The sequence below is a fragment of the Nicotiana tomentosiformis genome, chromosome 8 (assembly GCF_000390325.3).
Source record: "Nicotiana tomentosiformis chromosome 8, ASM39032v3, whole genome shotgun sequence".
Lineage (NCBI taxonomy): Eukaryota > Viridiplantae > Streptophyta > Magnoliopsida > Solanales > Solanaceae > Nicotiana > Nicotiana tomentosiformis.
Window position 1 is genome coordinate 130,794,269 of NC_090819.1, and position 19,123 is coordinate 130,813,391.

At 39.7% G+C, this 19,123-nt stretch overlaps 1 protein-coding gene across 1 annotated transcript; it reads right to left on the reverse strand.

Moving 5' to 3' along the window:
• Positions 1–6,522: 6,522 nt before the first annotated feature.
• Positions 6,523–8,280, reverse strand: LOC117280868 (uncharacterized). The gene is made up of 4 exons (XM_033660631.2): positions 8,055–8,280; positions 7,162–7,667; positions 6,892–7,107; positions 6,523–6,696 (listed from the first exon to the last, which is right to left on the reverse strand). The coding sequence occupies exons 1-4, from the start codon at positions 8,278–8,280 to the stop codon at positions 6,523–6,525; spliced, it is 1,122 nt and encodes a 373-aa protein (XP_033516522.2).
• Between the last annotated feature and the right edge of the window lie 10,843 nt (positions 8,281–19,123).

Below are 19,123 nucleotides of genomic sequence, written 5' to 3' on the forward strand. Positions count from 1 at the left end.
TACCTCATAAATAGGGGACCCTCTGTACCGCTGGATTTTGAAATTCCTGAGGAGGTATGGACAAGAAAGTAGGTAACTCTCTCACATCTGAAAATTTTGGTTGTGTTGCTTATGTGCATGTAAACTATAATGATACAGATAAGCTTGATCCTAAGGCCAAGAAATGTTTCTTTATTGGCTATGGTGATGATAATTTTGGTTATCGATTTTGGGATGATCAGAATAGAAAGATCCTAAGACACATGAATGTCACATTTAATGAAAATGTGGTGTACAAAGACAAGCTTGAAGTAGACCCAACCAGCACCAGTAGACAGACATCTGAAACAGTTGAGTTAGAAGAAATCTCATAAAATAAAGTGGCTAGAGAGCCTACAACTGGATCTGAAATTCAAGATGTCGAACCAGAAGCCAAATCTGGATCAAAATCAAAACTAGAACCAGAGATAGAATCATATGGAGAACCAGATCTGGAGTCGGGACTTGAATCAAATTCGGGATCAGTTAATCCTGAACCTACATTAAGGATATCTAAAAGAGTCATGAATGCTCCAGATAGGTTAACTCTCTCTCTCTCTCTCTCTCCACTATTTACTTCTGACTGATGCTGGAGAACTAGAGCATTTTATTGGAGCAATGCAGGTGATAAGCTCTGATAAGTAGAAGCTATCCATGAAAGAAGAGATGAATTCTCTTCAAAATAATAAAACATGGATACTTACAGAGTTACCAAAAGGAAAGAAGGCATTGCAAAACAAGTGGGTGTACAGGGTCAAGGAAGAGCATGATGGTAAGAAGAGATACAAAGTACGATTAGTAGTAAAAGGCTTCCAGTAGAAGGAAGGGATTGACTACACCGAGATCTTCTCTCATGTAGTCAAATTAACTACTATCAGGTTGGTGTTAAGTATCGTAGCTGCAAAAAGATTTCATTTGGAGAAGCTAGATGTTGAAGCTGCTTTCTTGCATGGTGATACAAAGAAGGTTCAGTCTTCATGATACAAAGACCATAAGCACTCCACTCGGAAGCCATCTTAATATGTCGAAGGTCCAATCACCTAAGACATATGAAGAAAGGAAGTACATGTCCAAAGTTCCATATGCTTCAGCAGTAGGAAGTTTTATGTATGTTATGGTTTGCACTAAACCTGACATAGCCCATGCAGTTGGAGTTGTTAGTAGATACATGTCAAATCCAGGAAAGGAGCATTGGGAAGGTGTAAAATGGATATTTTGATATCTCAAAGGAACCTTAGGTATGGCACTTTGTTTTAAAAGGAGCAATATTATCTTACAAGGTTTTGCTGATGCAAATTTAGGCGGCGATCTGGATAGTCGAAAAAGTAACACAAGCTACGTATTCACCTTGGGTGGTGCTGCTGTTAGCTGGATGTCTAGACTTCAGAAAAGTGTTGCTCTATCTACCCGTAAAGTAGAGTACATGGCAATCTCAGAAGTTGGAAAAGAGATGATTTGGCTCAATTGTGAGCTTTTCAGCGATAGCCAGAGTGAAATTCATCTTGCCAAGAATCCAGTATTTTCATGCAAGATCGAAGCACATCCAGTTGAGGTATCATCATATCTGAGAGTTGATAAGTGAAGAAAATATTTCCCAACAGAAGAACCAGGATCAAAGAACCCATCAGACATGCTGACCAAAGTTGTTGGTGTTGACAAACTGAGGTTGTGCACTGCCTCAGTTAGCCTTCAAGACTGATAGGGTAAAGGCGCCACCAGAGAATAGTAAATCTTTATTTTAATTTCTTTCTTGATGTAACATAGGTTGGAGGGGGAGATTGATAGTAGAAAACATGTTGTTGTATGTGAAAGAAAGAAAAGTAGACAAAACAAAAGAAAGAAAATCAAAAAGAGATAAACTTATGATGTAAGCTCTTACATCGGCATTCTTATGATGTGTGTGCTTACATCGGCATTTGTATGATGTAAGCGCTCACATCGGCATTCCTATGATGTAAGCGCTCACATCGGCATTCCTATGCCTATAAAAGGGGTATCCATTTTCATTTGAAAATCATCCCTCAACTTCTTCTTTCTCTCTTCAATTAATAAATAGTTATTCTTTGTGTGGCCATGGAGTAGGCAAAATTGCAGAACCACGTAAATCTTGTCTTGTCTTGTCTTGTGCAATTTATTGCTTTTCACTTTCAAATATTTTTCCTTCTATTAGCCTGACACGTTTCTATCACGACCCAATTTAGGATTATGACTGGCACTTAGGAGCAAGTGCCCCCAGTAAGCCTCGTCGGTATTTTACAAAAAATCGGACAGAGTTTTCCCTGTTTTTGGACTATCCCAAAAATTTCTCTTTCTCAAATCAACAACCAACAACCTAATATCAATTCAAACAACAATAAATTTATCAATTAACCAAAACAAATATCTACCATTAATAGTCCACCCACTAACAGCTAGAAATATTAATTTATCTTCAACTTTGATAAGAATGAGCGATACTCAATATAAGTCTATAATAACAAAAGAATACTCATTACTCTAAAATAATGACTATGGAGCGACTCTAAGAGTTCAAAGAAAAGACTATAACAATAAATAAAATCTCCGCCCACGCGAACAAGTGCGAGGCTCACCAAGAACTATCAACTTGTGCGCTCTAGTTAACGAAATCCTCGCCCGCGTCAACTGATGTCTCTATAAAAATAAATTAGTGGGGAATGAGTCACTATCTCAATGAGTAATAATACTTAACCACAACTATTTTTATTGGGGACAAGTCATAAAACATGCTAGTATACATATTAAACAGAAAATATCATAAGAAAGAAACAATAAACAATAATCAGTCTCATCGTGTTTTTCATGTAATATAAATCAATTGACAATTTGGTAATAAGCTCGATAAATACTGTGTAATATCAATATTCATGTTTGGGAGGTTTCAATGAACGTATCATGTAATCGGTATAACTGTGGACTTCTTCGCAAGATGTCAATTATAACGGTAGTCCCTACTCGAGGGAAATCAGTATGGGTATGCTAGTTCTACCTTCCCTCTAGCGAGGGCTGTAACGGTAATAGGTAATTACAAGGTGCATCAGGTCTAACAAACCCGTCATTAGCTACGGGATCCTTCAATGTCTACTCCCATTTATATTTGTCTCTGTAATCCGTATATACCCGTAGAAAAATATTTTAAAACAATATAGGGCTTTTCGATTCTTATCAAATCATGCAATTTCATTTCTATAACCGTAAATTCAAATAACGGTAAAACATATCTAGTGACAACAAAATATTTTAAAACAACGGTAATCATCTCAAATAACTATTTCGGTATCATATCGAGTAAAAAACTTGTCCCACATGTAACTCCAAATAATCGGTAACATATTCATATTAAAAATCATGTGTAAATCATGCAAGTTATGAAAACACAAATTGCGGTAAGATTACAGCTCACAGTACTCATGCCGAAATACTCCTCCTATCAATCTATAATTACATAATATCGATCTCATGTTAATTTCCTTGTTTAGCCTAATTCATAGCTAATTTAGAATACCCAACCCTCGAGGTTTCATATTTTACTCTTAATTCGCCAAATTATATTTACCCACATATGAGTAATTACTAACCTATCAACTCCAACCTATTCATATAATTTATTAATCCAATTTCATAAAGTTCTTTTGATTCTTTAGGAAGCAAATTCTCAATTACGTGAATGAACTAGTGTAATTTCTATTACTCTATATAATATTTCAATCATGAGAATTGAAATTAAAATCTACCAGAAGAAGAAGCTCAAGTATTACCCGTAAGACTCAATTAGTGCTTCAGATTCCTCAACAGTTATAGTTATGGCTCCAGCGCACTACTTCAACTTCTTTTCTCTTTTCCTTCTTTCTTTCCCTGCTGGTTTGTTTTTTTTCGTTCTCCTGAAGCTTTTGCTTCGTTCCCCTTCCCCTAACCCATTTAAACCTTTGGCAGATATGTTTGTAATGGGCTTCGACCCTTTTGTTTCAATTCGTTATCATTTTTCCCTTTTTTATTTATTTAGTTAGTTCTTTTTTTAAAACTTAAATTATTTAATAAATATCCCATATGTACTCATTTAAAATATTGGGGTATTACATCCTCCCCCCCCCCCTTATGAAATTCTGTCCTCGAATTTAACTCAAGTACGTACCTGTAGACGGAAACAAATTGGAATACTTTACTTGCATTTTTTTCGACTTCCCACATAGATTCTTCAACTGTATGATTTCTCCATAAGACTTTAACGAATAGAATTTCTTTTGACCATAGCTTTCTTACTTGCCTATCAACAGTAGCCATCGGCTCCTCCTCGTAAGACAACATCTCATCGAGCGGTATAGTCGGTGCTTCAAGCACCTGAGATGAGTCTGATATACATTTTCTTAGCATTGAGACATGAAATACTGGATGAATAAAAGGCAACTCAGGAGGAAGTGCCAAACGATAATACACAGCTCCCACTCAGTCTAGTATCTCATACGGTCCTATAAACCTGGGGCTCAACTTTCCTGTTTTCCCAAACCGCATCACACCTTTCATAGGAGAGACTCGTAGGAACACTTTGTCCCCAATTGTGAACACTAAATCTCTTCTTCTCTTATTTACATATGACTTTTGTCTGCTTTAAGTGGTGAGCAATCTCTGCCTGATTAATTGGACCTTGTCAATAGCTTCTTGTACTAAGTCGGGTCCCCATAAGTTAGTCTTACCATCTTCAAACCATCTGATAGGAGAAGGACATCTTCTACCATACAATGCTTCATATGGTGCCATTTGAATATTGGACTGGAAGTTATTATTGTAAGCAAATTCAGCTAAAGGTAGATAAGCATCCCAACTACCTCCAAACTCAGGAATACAAGCTCTCAACATATCCTCCAAGATCAATATAGTACATTCAGACTGCCCGTCTGTCTATGGGTGAAATGCAATACTAAGATCTACTCGTGTACCCAATGCTTCTTGAAAATATTTTCAAAAGCATGAAGTGAACTGTGATCCTCTATCATAGATGATGAATATTGGAACTCCGTGAAGTCGGACAATTTCATTCATAAATATCTTTGCATATCTCACTCCACTATATATAGTCTTCACTGGAAAAATGTGTGGTGATTTTGTCAATCGATCTACAATCACCCATACGGATTCATAATCTCTAAGGGTTTGTGGTAGACCGGTGACAAAATCCATAGTAATTCTTTCCCATTTCCACTCTGGAATCTCAATTTGTTGTATTAGTCCTGCGGGTCGTTGATGCTCAGCCTTGACATGCTAACAAGTCAAACAGTTAGAAACAATGTTAGCAATATCTTTCTTCATACATTCCCACCAATAAAATTGATGCATGTCAAGGTATATTTTATTGGATCCAGGATGTATAGTGTATCTAGAGTTGTGGGCTTCTTCAAGAATAGCTTGTCTCAACCCATCTACGTCTGCTACACATAGTTTGTCACCCATTCGAAGAACACCGTCACTTTCAACAATCATATCCTTATTTTTACCAGCTAAGGCCTCATCTTTGTATTTGCATAATCGCTCATCCTCAGATTGGGTGGCCTTAATGCGCTCTACTAATGAAGACTTATCCTAAACACAAGCCAACAATGCTTCTGAATTTCCGATATTAAATATGACGCATGTACCCTCTAGTCTATGCATATCTTCAACCAAAGGTCTCTTTGCAGGAACAATATGTGCCAAACTTCCCATAGATTTTCTGCTCAATGCGTCAGCCACCACATTGGCTTTGCCATGATGATACAAAATAGAACAACCATAGTCCTTGAGTAGTTCCATCCACCGACGCTGCCGAAGATTTAGATCCCTCTGCTGAAAAATGTACTTCAAACTCTTATGGTCAGTAAAAATCTCACAAGTTTCACCGTATAAGTAATGCCTCCAAATTCTTAAAGCAAATACCACTGAAGCCATCTCCAAATCATGTGTAGGATAGTTTGCTCGTGCGTTTTCAATTGTCTCGAAGCATAAGCTATAACGCGACCATTTTGCATGAGAAAACATCCTAATCCCACCCTCCTGATGGTAAGGCTAATATTGGTGCAGTTGTCAAACATGTTTTGAGTTTTTGAAAGCTCTACTCACATTCCTCCGTCCACTAAAACTTTGCATTTTTCTATGTTAGCTTGGTTAGTGGCATTGCTATTCTGGAGAAATCCTGCACAAAATGCTTGTAATAGCCTGCCAAGCCTAAAAATCTAAGAATCTCTGTAGGAGAAGTAGGTCTGGGCCATTTCTGCACAACTTCTATCTTCTTAGGATCTACCATAATTCCATCTTTGGATACAACATGCCCCAGAAATGCTACTGAGTCTAGCCAAAATTCACACTTCGAGAACCTAGCATAAAGTCGATGTTCTCGCAATGTATGCAACACAATCCTGAGATGATTCTCGTGTTCTCCTTGGCTACGAGAATATATCAGGATATCATAAATAAATACTATTACAAATCTATCCATAAACGGCTTGAACACCCTATTCATAAATCCATGAATGCAGTTGGAGCATTAGTCCGTCCGAAAGGCATCACACGAAACTCATAGTGCCCGTATCGAGTTCTGAGAGCAGTCTTAGAAATATCTTCATCTTTGATTCTAAGCTGATGATAACCTGAACGGAGGTCAATCTTTGAAAAGTGGGCAGCTCCTTGTAACTGATCAAACATGTCCTTTATACGAGGCAAAGGATATTTATTGCGTATTGTTATCTTGTTCAACTGCCTGTAGTCAATGCACATTCTCAGGGATCCGTCTTTCTTCTTTACGAAGAGTACTGGTGCACCCCATGGAGATATACTCGGTCAGATAAAACCCTTATCTAACAAATCCTGCATTTGTTATTTTAGCACCTTCAACTCAACTGGTGCCATCTGATATGGGGGTATTGATATGGGTTGTGTGTCAGGTGGCAAATCAATACCAAAATCCATTTCTCGTACTGGAGGCAATCCTGGTAAATCCTCAGGAAATACATCAGAAAATTCTCTCACTACTGGTACATTTTCTATACTAACTGTTTCCTTTCTTGTATCATTTACAATAGATAAGAGACCCAAGCAACCTTTCTTCAGAAGTCATTGAACCTTCATAAAGGATTCAACTTTGCAAATCTCTGGAACCTGACTCCCTCTTAGAATAAAACTGGGTTCGTTTGATATCTCAAACTTAACTATCTTTGCATGACAATCGACGATAGCATAGCAAGAAGATAGCCAATCCATTCCCATCAGCATGTCAAAGTCAACCATATCAAGTACAATAAGGTCAGCTAGAATATCTCTAGCCTCAACCCGAAACTGACAAGCACTGTACACATATTCAGCTAATAGAGACACCCCAATAGGATTAGCAACTATAAAAGGATCATTCAATAGCTCAGGTTGTCTACTAAACCTCAAAGCAAAGTACAAGGACACATAGGAGTGAGTAGATCCCGGATCAATCAACGCAAGTGCATCAAATGAATAGATAGAAAGAATACCTGTAACCACTGCATTCGAGGCCTGGTCATCCTGTCTAGTAAATGCAAAAACTCTTGTCTGACCTCTACCAGCATTCCCTTGTCCTTGATTCACATTAGCACAATCTCCAGCACCTCGACCTCTATTTATTGTACCTATAGCACCTAAGGTATTATGAGTAGTCTGAGTAGGTGCAACTGACTGAATAGAAGCCTAGTTGAAATTCCTCGGAGGATGAGGGCAATCCCTCAAGTGATGTCCCAACTGGACACATTGAAAGCACTATCCAGTCAAAACACGACAATGGCACAAATGTGATCTACCACAGGTCTGGCAGACTGAAGCAGTGACATATATTTGCCTAGAATTACGATGTCTAGATGATGATGATGATGGTCCCCTAGTACCCTGTCTATAATGTGGTCTGTATGCGGACTGTGAAGAAAAATGTGTCCTTGTCTGAGAACCCTATTATTGTTGTCCCTGATTTCCTGCTCTGCGATTTTCACTAAAATCGCCATTGAAAGATCCTCTTGTCTTGGCCTTCTTACGTAATTCACTAGTTGCACGCTCATCACGTCCCTTATTTTCAATCTTTCTAGCAAGATCGACTGCATCAGTGTAGGACAAAGTCTTCATCTGTGGGGCTACTGCAGTGTATAGACAACCAACCAACCCATCAACAAACCTCTGAACTCGAGCTTCATGGGTAGGCACTAAGTAAGGAGCATATCTCGCCAGATTACAAAACTTCGTGTTGTAGGTTGACACATCCATATCTGGAGTCTAAACCAATCTCTCAAAGTCTCTAGCATATTTTTGCCTCAGGATATCTTGAAGAAAATGATCCATAAACAACTTATTGAACTCGTCCCATGTCAGTGGGGCTGTTCCTGCTGGCCTTCCTAACAATATAGTTTATACCATGTGTTAGCCATATCCTCTAGTTTGTATGATGCGAGCTCCACGGCCCTCTCACTAGAACAACCTAGAGCACACAATGCCTTGAGTGTCCTATCCAAGAAACTTTGAGGATCTGCTGAATTATCAGAACCTGTGAATTTTGGTGATTTCAATTTAGGAACTCTTGTAGGGATACTTCCTTACTCCCGAAAGCCTGAGTCTGTGCAGGTACTTGTGTCTGTAAAGTAGCCTGAGGAGATGAACTTTCACCCTGAGTAGGCACCAATGCCTCTAACACATTCAATAACCTTGCCACTACGTCTGCAGGTAAGGCAACATTGGATACAACAGTTAGCACTGGTGATGGAGCATCCTGAACCCCCTGTTCTTGCACTTGATCTGGCATAGTAGCTTGGGGTTGACCCATGTTCCCAACTTCAGGTTGAGGAGCATCATGTCTTCTGATTTGATGAACCCCAACTTGACCGCCACCTCGGGTAGTACGGCGTCTAGTAGATGAGGGTGTGCGTGTCCTAGCCATCTACAAAATAAATACTCCAAAGTCAATCTCAAGTTATTTCAACACACGATCAAAGAATGAAAGAAGGGAAAACATCCCTAGATTTTCAATAGCCTCAAGATCATAAGTATGGGCGCCTACATACCCATGAACAAGACTCTACTAAACATTGCTCCATGACTCGGGACTTAAAGCCTAAGCTCTGATACCAACTTTGTCACGGCCCAATTTAGGATCATGACCGGCACTTAAGAGCAAGTGCCCCCAAGTATGCCTCATCGGTATTTTACAGAAAATTGGACAGAGTTTTCCCTATTTTTGGACTATACCAAAATATTCCTTGTCTCAAATCAACAACAAACATCTTAATATCAATTCAAACAACAATAACTTTATCAATTAACCAAAATAAATATCTACCATTAATAGTCCACCCACTAACAGCTAGAAATACTAATTTATCTCCAACTTTGATAAGAATTAACGATACTCAATATAAGTCTATAATAACAAAAGAATACGCATGACACTAAAAGAATGACTATGGAACGACTCTAAGAGTTCAAAGAAAAGACCATAATAATAAATAAAATCTCTGCCCACGCGAACAAGTGCGAGGCTCACCAAGAACTATCAAATTGAGAAAGTTTTCAAGGCACTAAATCATGCAAACAAGAAAAGCAAACAGCAATGAAACTCGACAGAACAAATTGAACCAGACATGGTTGAGGGAATAGAAAATCCAATCAACAACAGAAACAATGAGAATGAACCAAACAATTGGGGTGTGGTGTCTCTTGTACCAGAAACAACATTATATGATTGGGCACAACCCAGCGCCGACATTCTGGCAACCGCAATTTCATTCCCTCAGATACAAGAATAATCATTCCAAATCACAAACAACATGCTACATTTATTACAGAACAGGGGACTGTTCTCAGGGTCACACATTGAAGATCCTCAGCAGCACCTGAAGAATTTCCTGTCGATATGTTTAACGCAACGACAACCTAACGTGATACCGAACACAATAAAGCTTTTATTGTTCCCATTCTCGGTGATAGGAGAAGCTCAGAATTGGCTTAATTCACTCCCCATAAATTCCATCACTACTTGGGAGGAATAAGTCAAGCAATGTTTGAACAAATTCTACCCACCAAATAAAATTGCCCAACAGATTGATGATATATTGAGCTACAGGCAGAGAATAACAGAATCACTACAAGAGACGTGGGAGAGGTTCAAGGGCATGCTGGTTAAGTGTCCACATCATGGTATTCCATATCAGATGTTGGGGCAGAGATTCTACATGGGACTGGCTGACAGCTTAAAGGCCAATGTTGATGCTTCAGCAGGTGGAGCATTTCATGAGTAAAACATTCGCAGAATGCAAGATCCTACTTAATAAGATGGCCCAAAACTCAGGATGGATGGCAAGAGCCTCTACGATCACTCTGGTAGTTCATCAGTGGCTTTGGACCCAAACAACTCCATAGCTGAGAATGTGGCCACTCTAATGACACAAATGAGTATCCTCACCAAAAGGATTGATGAATCAGGCCAGAAGCAGCAGGTTCACATAGTTGACACAACTAATGGAGGCTTATGTAAACCATGCATTAACCAACCATATGTTTGCTCGTGGAGTGCGGAAGATGACAACCAGTAATATCAGGAAGATATGAATTATGTAGCCAACTATGGGGGACAGAGGCAAGGTGGTCAGAATTGTGGTCAACATAATCAACAATATAGACCAGCACAGTGGCAGTACAATAACAATAACAATCCTGGAGCTATGCGACCATTGGGTCAAGTTGCGCCTTACCAAAGGCAACATGGCTACATCCAGCAAAATCAACAACTGAATTATCAACAACCTCAACAAAAATAGATTATGAGACCAGATGATGGGTTTACTAAACTTGAGGGAATGTTGGACAGCAACAACAGAATGCTGCAACAATTGATTGGGTCCACGGGAACAATGCAACAGAGGGTAGACTCGCATGAATCGTCGATAAAAGACATTGAGATTCAATTAGGACAGATTTCTATGGCCCTAAACAATCGTCCCCAAGGGATGTTACCTACAGATCCGCAAGTCAATCCAAAAGGACAGGGCCTGAAATAGCTTATGGCAGTGAGTCTACGAAATGGTAGAGACCTAGATCTGGAGCAAGATATGGCTCGCAAAAGCCATTCTACTGAAACACTTGTGCCAGTACCCATCGAGATAGATGACTCAACAGGGTTAATAGAGGTAACGGTACAACATGCGCCAGCTGAAACAAGCAAAGAAAAGGAAGTCGCAAAGAAAACTGAGTCAGAACAAGAGAAGGCAGTAGAAACAGTGCCAGAGCAGGTTCAAAATCAAATCACAAGAAAGAAGCGGCATCGACCACCCTTGCCCCAGAGATTGGCCAAATATCAAAAAGATGAGAAATATAAGGTATTCTTGGAGATGTTGAAGCAAATTCATGTGAACATTCCATTGATTGACGCCTTAAAGGAAATGCCTGGTTATGCAAAAATGATGAAGGACTTGATGTCTCGTAAGTTCGACTTTCAAGACTTGGCCACAGTTACACTGAGTCAGACATATAGTGTTGTTGTGATAAGACCCATATCTGAGAAATTATTTGATCCAAGGAGTTTCACAATCCCAGGCACAATAGAAATCTATGCGTTTGCTAAGGCACTTTGTGATTTGGGGGCAAGCATAAACTTGATGCCCTTTGCTATCTACAAAAGGTTAGGCATTGGAAAAGCTAGACCCACGTCTATGTTATTACAGTTGGCCGATCGGACAGTGAAGAGGCCCTCTGGTATCCTTGATGATGTATTAGTACAGGTGGGGAAGTTTGTTTTCCCAACAGATTTTGTCATTCTAGACTGCCGGGTTGACGAGGAGATTCCCATAATTTTAGGAAGGCCATTCTTGGCCACTGGGAGAGCCCTGATTGATTGTGAAACTGGGGAGATAAAGATGAGACTGAACGATGAACAGATAACGTCTAATGTGTAGAAATCTATGCGGCGACCTAGTGAGTTTGCTAACTGCTCTTTGATAGAAGCTGTAGATGTGAACTTGGAGGAGGAAGATGAGACTCTGAAAGGAAAAGACCCTCTAGCAACATGCCTCATAAACTTAGAAGAAATGGATGGTGAAAATATGGCAGAGTGGGTTTCGGCCCTTGAAGGGCGGGGGTACTGGAAAAGAGAGCTCGAATTCGAGCCCTTACACTTAGAAGAAAGAAAAACACCTCCAGCTAAGCCATAAAATGAAGAGCCACCACAGTTGGAGCTAAAACCATTACCGTCTCACCTCAGGTATGCTTTCTTGGGACCTATATCCACTTTACATGTTATTATCTCATCCTGTTTATTAGATGTGCGGGCAGAACAACTTTTGTAGGTGTTAATGGAATGCAAGACTGCAATTGGCTGGACCATTGCAGATATTACGGGGATCAGGCCAACATTTTGTATGTATAAGATTCTACTAGAAGATGGGCACAAACCTTCCAGAGAACATCAAAGAAGGTTTAACCCTAACATGAAAGAAGTGGTGAAGAAAGAAGTGATCAAGTGGTTAGATGTAGGAATCATCTTCCTAATCTCTGATAGTAACTGGGTCAGCCCAGTTCAGTGTGTGCCAAAGTAGGGTGGAATGACTGTAGTGCCCAATGAGAATAATGAGTTGATCTGGACTCGTACAGTTATGGGTTGGCGAATTTGTATGGATTATAGAAAACTGAACACAGCCACCCAGAAAGACCATTTTCCTTTACCATTCATTGACCAAATATTGGATAGATTGGCACGGAGGTCTCACTTCTGCTTTTTGGATGGGTATTCGGGGTGCAATCAGATTTCCATAGAGCCTGAGGATAGAGAGAAGACATCATTCACTTGTCCGTATGGCATCTTTTCCTTTCGAAGAATGTCGTTTGGCCTATGCAATGCACCTGCCACCTTTCTGAGGTGTATGTTAGCCATTTTCACTGATATGGTTGAAGATATTATGGAAGTTTTTATGGATGATTTCTTTTTGGTGGGGGATTCGTTCGAAGACTGTCTTCACAATTTAAGAAGAGTGTTGAAAAGGTGTGTCGAGACAAATTTAGTGTTGAGCTGGGAGAAGTGCCATTTTATGGTACAAGAAGGGTATTGAGGTTGACCATGCTAAGGTTGACGTGATTGAGAAGTTGCCACCGCCCACTTCAGTAAAGGCAGTAAGAAGTTTTCTTGGGCACGCCGGGTTCTACAGGCAATTTATAAAGGATTTCTCTAAAATTGCTAACCCTTTATGTAAACTCCTTGAAAAGGATCATTCTTTTGTATTTTTTGATGACTGCAGGTTAGCATTTGAGGAGCTGAAAAGGAGACTGGTGACTGCACCAATCATTGTTGCACCCAACTGGGAGCAACCATTTGAGCTCATGTGTGATGTGAATGACTATGCTATAGGAGCAGTCCTGGGGCAGCGGAAGGACAAACTGGTGCACCCAATTTACTATGCAAGCAGAACGCTAAGCGGTGCACAACTCAATTATAACATGGCTGAGAAAGAGATATTGGATGTGGTGTTTGCATCAAATTCAGATCTTATTTGATTGGTTCAAATGTGATTGTTTATACTGACCATGCAGCACTTAGGTACCTGATAGCAAAGAAGGAGTCAAAGCCACGCTTGATCCGTTGGGTTCTTTTGCTACAAGAATTTGATTTGGAGATCCGCGATAGAAAAGGGGCAGAGAACCAAGTGGCAGACCAACTTTCAACGTTGGAGGGAGCTGAAAAGAAAGTTAAGGTAGAAGATATAACTAAGACATTCCCAGATGAACAATTGCTAGCAGTGACATTGGAGGAGGCGCCATGGTATGCAGACATTGCAAACTACCTGGCAAGCGGTATTGTCCCCTATGATCTTTCCTCTGTTCAAAAGAAAAAGTTCTTTCGTGACTGTCACGTGTATTATTGGGATGAGCCTTACCTGTTAAGGATTTGTGTTGATAACATGATCCGGAGATGTATCCCCGAGATAGACCAATCTTCTATTTTACAGACTTGTCATGCATCATCATGTGGTGGCCACTTTGGGGGAGTAAGGACCACTGCGAAAGTGCTGGAATCGGGCTTCTACTGGCCGACAGTGTTCAAAGATGCAGACTTATAGGTGAAAGGTTGTGATGAATGCCGACAAACTGGGAATATTTCCCACCGACATGAGATGCCTATGAACCTAATTCAAGAGGTAGAAGTGTTTGTCGTGTGGGGAATCAATTTCATGGGGCCCTTCGTCGGCTCATATGGAAACAAATATATACTTGTAGCTGTGGACTATGTGTCAAAATGGATGGAGGCTACAGTGCTCCCGACAAATGATGCTAAGGGGGTAATTGGCTTTTTGAGAAAGAACATATTCACCCGATTTGGCACTCCAAGGGCAATAATCAGTGATGGACGCACTCACTTACGTAATCGAGCCTTCGCAAAGCTGCTAGAAAAGTATGGTGTATGTCACAAAGTTACCACCACATATCATCCACAAATGAGTGGGCAAGTAGAAGTGTCGAACAGAGAGATAAAGAGTGTTTTGACAAAAACTATGAATGATACAAGAACGGATTAGGCAAGAAAGTTAGATGATGCACTCTAGGCCTAACGTACCGCTTTCAAAACTACGATTGGTATGTCGCCGTATAAATTGGTATTTGGGAAGGTATGTCACCTACCAGTGGAGTTGGAGCATAGAGCTTTATGGGCACTGCGGTAGTAGAATCTCGATATAGAAGCTGCAGGCACAAGTAGAGTCACAGAGCTGCACGAGCTTGATGAATTCCGTTACCACGCTTTTGAGAGCACAAGATTATACAAGGAGAGAATGAAAATAATGCACGATAAAAATATTCTTGAGAGGATTTTTAAACCCGGAGATAAGGTATTGCTGTACAACTCAAGGTTGAAGTTTTTTCCGGGTAAGTTAAAGTCACGATGGTCGGAACCATTTAGTGTGGTAGAGATTCACCAAACCGGAGCCATAAAGATTGTTGCATCAAATGACTATCGCACGTTTAGAATCAATGGGCACAGGTTAAAACATTATTTGGGCATGGAAGATACGAAAGTAGTGTTAGTGACTTATTTGCTCGAGCCACCAAGATTAAGAGAGCCTTAAGTGCAATTATCAGCGTCGTGTCGTGACGTTAAATCAGGCACTTCATGGGAGGCAACCCATTGTAAAGTTGTAATGTTGTATTCATCGTGCCACGACGTTAACTGAGGCGCTCGTTGGGAGGTAACCCAATTCGTAGTTATTTTTTAGTGTAGTTAGAATTTTTTCTTTTCGTTTTTAGGTACTAACAAGTTTGCAGAGGATTTTGGGCGAGACGAGCAGAGCTTTAAGCATCACATGAAGGACACAAGGTGCCATGACTCGTGCCGCGAGGGGTAAAGCCAGAAACACCTGGCGCTATGACTGGCGTCGCCTGGTCTAAGTCCAGGTGCATCAAGCGCTATGCCTGGCGTCGCCTGGGCTAAGGCTAGGTCCACCAGGCTCTAAGCCTAGCGCCGCCTGGGATAAGGCCAGGTAAGTATTTTTCTTCAGCTTATTTTAATTTTTGTCCCTTATTTCTTTTAACCCCTCCCTTCTTGGACTCTAACTTAAATGCCCAAACTAACATAGAATAAAACCTTAACCTAAATAACTACACTCCTCACAAAACACTCGCACACGTACATTGCCATCCATCCCCATCCCAACCCCATTGAAGTCAAGCAAGTATTTTCCTCCTCCAATGGAAACAACAGTTCAAAGGCAAAGCCCACATCTTACAACATCTAAGGTATGATTTTTTATCTCCTTTCTTTATCATTTCTAGTTGGATGAAGGTATGAGATTATCCACAAGAAATTGGGGTTGTTCTTCATTTTAATATTGTGTTTCTGTGTCCCGACCCCATGAACCCCATAGCCGATTTGGGAGGGTGAGGCAATCCCTCACCTCTACAAGCACTCCCATAGCACTAGTGTATGCTAAGTGTTTGCTATAATGCCTCAAAGGCATTCCTTGTCCCTATTGGAGCCTGAGTCTCCAGGATTAATAGACTAGTGTTGTGTAGTCGTGCACCACGTTAAAATCTTAAGTGTGGGGTTGTTTGATTCTAATGTTAAGGAAATACGAGGTGAAGTCTGAGTAACCTCGAAATGTTGGGCACACTACTCATTTGTCTTGTTTTGCCAATTTGTGCATGCACTGAGGACAATGCATGATCTAAGTGTGGGGTGGGGACTTTTAGAAATGACTTGTAGTTGTTTATTTTGTTGTTTTAGTAAGTGTCGTTTTCGTTAGATAAATTGTTTAGTTATTTGTTTAGTTATATATAAAAATAAATAACTGGACTCTTCCCGACGATGGATCTCCTAGACAGTTTTCTTGAGGGAAGTAAGTCTAGAGAAAAAACACCAAAAAGATTTTTATTTTTTTTTAGGTAGTGTAGTAATTCTCCCTTGGTTTTTCTCTGGGCCGCGGTTCTTTTCCAAGGGCTTTTAGTTGAACCGGGTGTAGTTAGTTTTAATTTTAGGAGTAGGAACCATGAATCTATGCATTTAATTGTAGCAATATCTCTTAGCTTACTTATGCCTTGAGAATAGTTAGTACTATGGTCGTGACGCTTAGGCTCGGTTTGTGACTCTAGCATAAATACCGTAAATCGTAGATTCCTAATTTTGCTTAACTGCTTAGACTGGAGTGTCGCGATAAAACCAATCCTGAGTGAGTTATGTGCCATGTGTCTGTGAGTTTTGTATGTATTTTGTGCATTGCATTTGATGTCTAGAACTTGCCATGTGTGTGTGCAAAGCGAAATAGTAGTCTTATCCAGTCCGAGAAGTGATATAAGCGTTTCTTTGTTAAGCCAGATATATATAGTTTACCCACCTGAACGTTATGTAACGTAGTTAGCCCCTTTGAGCTTGTAATCCTGTTTCTTTGGCAACCACACTACAAGTCTTACCCAATTATTTAAATTAACCATCTATTTGAACCTTTTCACCTCTAATGAGCACTTGAATTGTTATGAACTTTATAAAAGTTAAAGTGTGGGGTGGTTGGTTTGGTTTTTGAGTGGAACTAATGAAATAAGGAGAAAGGTGCACTGCTTTGAAAAAGTAAGAGCCGCTTGAATTAAAAAAGAAAGAAAGAAAGAAAGAAATAGTTGTATTGCTGTGAAAAAGAATATTCTTTGATAAGTGGTGACTCTTAATGTAATTGTGCTTAAAGAAGTATGGGGTAATATACATTGATGTGAAGGTGGAGTTTTGGTTTGACATAAGTATGGGATTGAATGTTAAAGTACATGTATTAAAGTACTTAGGGAGGTGTAGTCACTCACATATCCAAATATATCCTACCCAACCCGCAACCTATATTACAACCAATTAAAGTCCTATTTGATATTAGACTGAATAAGTTCGATTAATGTAGTATTACACTACGGGCAAGCCTATGGTGCATCATTTGTGGTATATGAATGTTATTTCTGAGAGCGAGTGAATTTTGTCTATCTGGAGTTCCTATGTTCTTAAAATTCATTGTGTGTAGAATTAAGCTCTTTGATTGGGTGAGGGCACATGATTCATAAAGGAAAGGTAATGTTTTTGACTTCCATGTAGAGTAATTAACTGAATTATGAATAAGGCATGGTATTTGTGAGTCGAATCTTGAAGCGAGAATGTCACACCTTTGTGCTTAAACTATTTTAAAGATTCTTGGTATAATGAGTTAAGGGAATTGCTTAATAGGTTGTGTCTATGAGTGTTGTTTGATTGCTCGAGGACGAGTAATATTTAAGTGTGGGGTATTGATGTGTGGCTATAATTCATGGTTTAACACATTATTCACCTTGCATTTTTATACGCTTTAATGATAAAGTACACCTTATTTACGTGTAATAGGGTCCATTTTATGTGTAGGTGAATTGGAGATGAAAGTAGAAGAAAAAGGAACCCTACAAGTCGAAAGCGTGCGCGTGAGAAGTGAATGAGAGAACCTGGCGACGCCAGGCTTGAAGCTAGCGTTAGGCTGGCATTGCAAGGCAAAGGCCAGGCTTGAAGCAGGCGTTAGGCTGGCGATGCAAGGCAAAGTCCAAGCAGAACCAGGCGTTAGGCCTGGAGCCAGGTTTATCAGGCGTTAGGCTGGTGACGCCAGGCCTGGGGCCAGATCCAATCCGAGTTTTGAAGACTTAATTCGTTTCCGAGTTTGACTAGGACTTGGACTACACATTTAGGTCTTTTTCTACACATATAAATAGACCTAAAAACACTACTTGGAAGGACTTTTGCAACCGGAGGCAAGGATAGCTCATAGAACAACCGCCGGGAGTTAGAGTCAACAATTTCTACATCACTTTATCTTTATCTTGTACTTTAATTATGCAACATACTTTGGATAGTGTTACTTTGATCATGAGTATCTAAATTCTTAGTCTAAGGTTTTGATGGAACCTATTGAAGGATAATTTTCTTGTTACGTTAATATAAATTTGCCGTAGTATTTTCTCTATTTGTTCAACTATATTATTCTTGTGGTTGATTGAAGGGCCCTCAATTAGCTGTGCCTATTTAGTATGTATTACTCGGGAGAGAGTGCATATTTAGGTAGTTATTAAACAATATCACTCCTAAATGTATATGAGGGATCAATACGAAGCTTTAAATATGGGATTAGGGATAACGAAACCTTGGTGCAATCTGAGTGAGCTATACTTAATGCCAGCTAGCGTAATTCGGGAGAATATGTCTAGTAAATTGTGTTAATTACTCAGGAAAGAGTTACGACAGTTAGAGTGCTCATGGTCGATAGAGAAGACTTAGGCAAATTTGTAGAAAACGTAGCAGAAAAGATTCTGACAATACGGGAAATCACAACCTTAGATCATTCCAATTCTTATTTACAACCCGTTTATAGTTAGTTATTAATTATTGCATTTTCATTACGCAATATTTAGTTAATAAAAACCTAAATTGTTACTTAAATATTTCTGAAGATTGATTGCGTAAATTTGTGCGAGTCTAGTAGCTGTGTTTGATAGGTTAATTCCCTGTGGGATTCGACTCCGGGCTTATTAGGCGGAATATATTTGCAACGACCGCTAAGTCCTGTTTATAAGGCATAGTTGGGCGTGATCA

What these genes read in the sequence shown, in the direction of transcription:
- LOC117280868 (XM_033660631.2), bottom strand. Translation starts at nt 8,280, where the DNA reads ATGGATGTGTCAACCTACAACACGAAGTTTTGTAATCTGGCGAGATAT. An exon ending in GCGTGCAACTAGTGAATTAC is followed by an intron (nt 7,668 to 8,054) that starts GTAAGAAGGCCA and finishes ATAATACCTTAG; the next exon opens with GTGCTATAGGTACAATAAAT. An exon ending in TGGCACCAGTTGAGTTGAAG is followed by an intron (nt 6,697 to 6,891) that starts GTGCTAAAATAA and finishes ATGTTTGATCAG; the next exon opens with TTACAAGGAGCTGCCCACTT.